General features: G+C 47.9%; 1 protein-coding gene across 1 annotated transcript in view; it reads right to left on the bottom strand.

The window, feature by feature from the left end:
- Positions 1-6,000, bottom strand: part of PFDN6 (prefoldin subunit 6) — a 46,601-nt gene that overhangs the window by 20,296 nt on the left and 20,305 nt on the right. The window contains exon 2 of the mRNA XM_078641621.1: positions 1,231-1,310. Within this exon, the coding sequence (XP_078497747.1) occupies positions 1,231-1,294 (64 nt within the window). The 5' untranslated portion in view covers positions 1,295-1,310. The remainder of the gene's footprint in view (positions 1-1,230; positions 1,311-6,000) is intronic.

Raw genomic sequence — 6,000 nt, 5'->3', positions numbered from 1 at the left:
GATCTAGCCCGCCCCCTCCCCCACTGACCCCACCGGTGCGGCCCTCGGACACAAACCACACTGTAAATTTGGCCCTCGAGAGAAAGTTTGTGAGTACCCATGATGTAGAAGGATCCTACCTTCCTACATGTGTGAAGAGCCAAAGCAGTTCAAATTTTAGAAATCTGGTTGAGGGAGACATAAAAGCAATAATTCACATATAAAGTGAGAAGGGACAAAAAGAAGCACAAACAAGGTCTCCAGTGAGCAACATGATTAGTAGGAAGATGAGGACAATTTTCTGTAGGGAAGCTGTTCCGCCTCATAAAAGACCGAGGTAATATCCAAAGGTTGGGGGTGGAAATGTGCTGCCCTTCAGCTATACATAATTTTGCTGTGTTAGCATTTTATGGGGGGATTGTTGGAAGCATTTAAATTACAAATTAAGCAAAATTATATCAATAGATCCTGGTTAAAAATAATCTCAACACAAACGGATAATAACATAATAAAAGAAGGATCTTCTAAGATCACGTTGTATACAACATGAACTGCATATTTGTCCAGAGAATGGAGATACTAAAATGTGATTTTAGTGATATGAAGTGCACCTTGTTTGAGGGTACATAGCTAATCTTTTAAATGAATAAACATATCTTCAGATTCTTCGGTCAAAGAGAACCATATAGTCTGCTTTGGGATGAGACACTGTGGAGTCCTGGGGACGTTACGCAGCCACAGAGGCAAAGCTGAAATCTGCTAAAAGGGGAGGATTAATGAGGAGGAACAGAAAACAGAAAGAATAGCTGAGGACATCTGCAAGCCTACATGTTGGAAGTCGAAACATGTTCTCTATCTAAAGATAGAGACGATCAGAAGCTCGAGTTTGCAGTCTCTTGCAGACACATCTGAGTGAAATTAATGTGGGAAACAAAGCAAAGATTAGGAACTAGAGGCTCTTATAGGAGGAGGAAAAGCATGAGAGCTACACAACAGAATTTTGGGTGGAAAGACCCCCTAATGAACGCGCCAGAGAGCCTGATGGAAGCAAGACCCTCAGAGGAAAGCGAAGCTAGTGGAAGAAGGGGGTGGGGGGGGGCTGAAGGTGAAAAACAGACAGACAGAAAATGGTCGGAAGACAAACTGCTGGAAGGGGAAGATACAAAAGACTGCTGGTACAAGAGTTAAAAGAGTGCCTGACAGATGGAGAGAGATGCAGACTTGAGAGAGGACCGAGCACGGGGTCCTTACCTTTCTGTAACTGCTGATACTTCTCCACCTCGGCCTGCAGCTTCTTCTGCAGTTGTTCTGCCATGGCGACGTCTAGTGAGCTAGAAATATAAACAGAGAAGGTTAGAGACTGAACTCAAGCAAGATCCTGGAGCACTAGCACAACAGTAGTTAGTGCTAACTGCAGAAGCACTTACTGCCTCATCCCTGAAAACACCAGCATGCTCATCCCTGAAGTACAGTCAAGTGCCTGGGAACACCAGCATGCTAATCCCTGGAGCACGTGCAGCCTAGGCCCGGAGAACACCCAGCATGCTAATCCACAGAGTACAGTCCCTGGGAACACCATCATGCCAATGCCTGGAGTACAGTCAAGTCCCTGAGAACACCAGCAGACTAATCCCTAGAGTACAGTCAAGTCCCTGGGAACAAGAGTATGCTAATCCCTGGAGCACGTGCAGCCTAGGCCCGGAGAACACCCAGCATGCTAATCCACAGAGTACAGTCCCTGGGAACACCATCATGCCAATGCCTGGAGTACAGTCAAGTCCCTGAGAACACCAGCAGACTAATCCCTAGAGTACAGTCAAGTCCCTGGGAACAAGAGTATGCTAATCCCTGGAGCACGTGCAGCCTAGGCCCGGAGAACAGCCAGCATGCTAATCCACAGGGCACGTCCAGTCTAGTCCCTGGGGAAACCAGTATGCTAATCCCTGGAGCACATGCGGTTATATGGCTGTTAGGGTCATTGTCGACATTGCTACGTTAGCATGAGCTCTGCCGCCAGGATACTGCTTTTGTGCACGTTACTACTAATTTTGCAAGACTCTGTGCCTTTCACATGAGAACTGTCTGCTTTCTGCGTTCTCTGCATGTTCCTGGAGTTTAGTCTCAACACAATGTGCAAGGTCGATAAAAAATGCCCCCTTGTTATTCTGTTCTGATCAATCAATCAATCAATCAATCAAGACATTTATAGAGCGCACTACTCACCCGTAGGGTCTCAAGGCGCTAGAACTTAGACAAAACATGCTAACACAGCTGTGCTGCTGGAAACTTGTGCTCTGATATTACGGGGATGCATGTTGTTCTAAAGCCACACGCTTGGAGAGGGACATTGCCAGGGAGAAGAGCTATGCTGTTAACTTCCAACTAGGCATAAAGGTAAGGGGTCTGCTGACAAAGCACAAAGATCTTCCTTTATATATTAAACTTAACCTTACCAAGGGGTGGGTGGTTAGGTCTTATAGTCCTTTTTTCACTGTTGTCTGTATATGATGACATCCCCCTTTATATTCTATGGAATTGTAACAATGCTAACTGTTTTAGGTTTATGTATTTCCTGCTGGTAGCGGCTTGTACACTGCATTATAGAGCACGATCGTTAAAATAAACATTTTTAACTGTAAGTGACTAACAATTCTAATTGTGGACAAGTACGAGTGAGAGAGCGAAAGGGTATGTCTTGCTATCGCGATTCCAGAGAGAGTCGGTGTAGGAAGCTGGCTCTGTATATACTATACCAAAGTGAGAAATAGTGTGCACGGACTCCAGTGGAACCTCAAAGGTAGGCAGAGGTAAAGTTAGAAAGCACCTCAATCTCTATTTGTGGTAGTGTGGTCGAGCAGTAAGGCAGTATCAGAGGACAGTGTTAAGCATTTGTTGTACACACTCAGTCAGCAGATGATTTTACACCCTCAAAGACAACTTCAGACCAATTGATTTTGTATGAAAACATTCTTTTAGTTATTTTATTTTCTAGAACCAAGCAAGCCTGCACAGGTAAACAAATACTTTACAGTAGTAATGCAGTTTGTAAAGAGTTTCAATTGTAATTGTATATGCACTTTCTTTCGACTTACAGTATGGTTGCAGAGAAATGCAATACTTAGACTTGAATGCGCTTTTCAGTAAAATACCAGGTAAGTTACTTTTTAGATCACTTTTCTTACTGAGTAGTATACCTGGATACTACTAAGGGACATTTCCTGTAAACAGGCAAGTAACATTGTTTTGATTAAATATTACAATTTTAAAGAATCTCTCTAGGTTTTCAAACTCCAAACTTTTCCAAGAAAAACAGTCAGTGTTATCCTATGAAGGAAAATAGTGTGATCGGTTTTGCGGTAAGTATTTGGTAGTGGGAGTTGAGGTTCTGGGGGTAGACTCGGGGGTCCCCCAGGGTCAAGGATGCACTCTAGTTACACCCTCAGCGGCACTAGGGCGGCTGGTTGCAGAGTGCTGAGGCCCAATATTATCCAATGGGGAACAGGGGGCCTCTGGTGTTGGGCTCAGAGCAAAGGGCGATCCGGTTAAGCACACAAAGTGCACCTGCAGCAGCGCAGGGGAGGCTGGGTGCAGGGTGCTGTTTTGGCGTCTGGTGCCCTGTTTACAAATGGGGATTTTCGGTTTTGGTTTTTAGCTGCAGGCTCAGTCCAGCAAGACTTCCTGGAGGAACCAACAGCTGGGCCAGTAAGTTGGATGGCTCGGGGACGAAGGTACATCTCGGGTTCTTTTCTCCAGGGCGGCTGGATGCAGGGGTGTCTTGAGATCAGATTTCACCTTACCGGGCTACTTGCAGTGGGGGGAGGCAGGGGGGTGGGTTCCGTGCAGAGGCTGCGGGCGACGTTAGGGAGTCCTGGAGGGGTCAACCCACGGTGGACTCTACTCTGGAGCGCTGAGGGACCTCGCTGGGACAGGTGGGTCGAACTTGGGCCGTAGGCAACCGGTGCAGTGGTTGTTCCAGGCGTCTGGTTTCTTTTTCCTCAGCTGGCTCGGAGTCTTTCATTGGTGTTTTTTCTGAATAGAGCTGCTGTTCACAGGAGATCCGGTCTTTGTTGAAGGCAATTAGTCCTCCCAGGGGTTCAGGAGGTTGCAGGCTGCAGGACAAGACAATTTTTGGCGAAGGATCTCTGGAAACTGCAGACAGGCCGGTAGGGCTGGGGCCAAGTCAGTTGTTCTCTGCAGTCTCCTCTGCTGGGCATCTTCTTTCGTCCTTTTATCTTCTTAGGTTATGTTTTGGGGTCTCGAGGTCAGTAGCCAGTGGGCTACTGACCTTAGGGTGACTACACCCTTGGTGTGCTCACCCCATGTGGGGGAGGGAGCACAATCCCCAATCCTGATTGGGGAGTGCCTGCCATCTGCAAGATGGCGGGCACTGAAGAGAGGGCTTCACCTCGCCTCCCCCACCTGAGGGGTGGAGTTGGAGGAGGTGGGCACACCTTCTGGGCTGGCTAGTATTTCCCGCCGAAAAGGAGGGGAAACAGGAAGGGGGCCTGCTCCTGATAGCAGGAGAGGCTGGGGGTCGCATTACAAAGGCTGCCACTTTTGCGCAAGAAAAGCTTTGTTTCTGGGCTCAGAGAGCAAAGGCTCCCACCCTACGGGTCCAGAAACATGTCTTGCGGTGGCACGCTGTTGTATACCAGTCAGGGAACCCACCAGAGGCTGGTAGTTTTTCAGGGGGCATCTCTAAGAGGCCCTTTGTGACATTTTTCATTAAATCCCACACTGGCATCAGTGTGGGTTTTATGTGCTGAGAAGTTTGATACCAAACTTCTTTGTTTTCTGTGCAGCATTATGGTGCAGTGGAGTTCCTAATGACAAACTCCCAGCACCATATACTCTTAATGGCAGCACTAAACTTACGCTGTCTAATAATGGACTTAGACACTGTAGGGGTACAGGGCTCATGCACCTGTACCCTCACCACTGGTATAGTGCACCCAGCTAGAGGGTTGTCTAATCTATGCCAGGGCAGTGGGTTGAAGGCATGGCACACAGGGATGTGTGTCATGTCTACTCTTCACTTTGTTCTGCACCAAAACACGCAGCCTGCAAAGGCATGGTGTGAGTGTAATGGTACAGGCCCTCTAAGGGTGGCACAATAAGTGCTGCAGCTCTTAGAGGTCTTCCCTGTTCACAGTGCACTGGGTACCTGTGGTACCATTTATCAGGGGCTGACCTGTGGCCAGAGATGCCAATTGGGTTAGTTTTGGGGAAAGAACACAGGCCCTGGGAACCTGATTTGTAGGAACCCAGGGCACATCAAGTGAAAGTGCACCAGTAGACGGGCAAAAAGTGTGGGGGGGGGGGGGGACCTGCAACAGAAACCCACTTTCATACAGTCAGGACTGTTGTGTTCTAGGTTCTCTAATCATGTGTAGCGTCATGATTATGTAGGAGAAAGAATGAGACCCTGTAGTTAGTGGGTTTTGGGATTTTCGGTACTAAGGTGGTAGGAAGGTTCAGCCCCATATACACCGGGGTTGTTTTCCTGCGCATAGTTCTGTGTAAGTGCAGAATCCCCGCAACAATGCTGTCTAGACCCTGAGAACACCAGCTTGCTAATCCAAGGAGCATGTATAGTCTAGCCACTGAGAACACCAGCATACTAATCCACTGAGCACATACAGCCTAGCCACAGGGAACACTAGCATGATAATCTCTGAAGTACAGACAGTTTACTCCCTGGGAACAGAAGCATGGTAATTCCTGGAGCACATACAGTCTAGCCCCTGGGAACACCAGCATGCTAATCCCTGGAGCAGGTGCAGTTTAGCCCCTGGGAACACCAGCATGCGAATCCACGGAGCACATACAGTCTAGCCCCTGGGAACACCAGCATGCGAATCTCTGGAGCGCTGACTGCTCGGCCTCAAGAGACACCTGCATGCCATCCCCTGGTGCACTTACAGCTATCGATAGCTTTTAAAAAGAGAGACTGAGCGAACAGTTTACGTACTCCCATGGTTGGTTATGTGTTCAGATTGGCAGCCTAGCAGCCTACTGTTA

Source organism: Lissotriton helveticus, chromosome 5_1 (genome assembly GCF_964261635.1).
Source record: "Lissotriton helveticus chromosome 5_1, aLisHel1.1, whole genome shotgun sequence".
Taxonomy (NCBI): Eukaryota; Metazoa; Chordata; class Amphibia; order Caudata; family Salamandridae; genus Lissotriton; species Lissotriton helveticus.
The sequence above is the reverse complement of the archived record's forward strand: the minus strand, read 5'-3'. Positions and strand labels throughout refer to the sequence as shown.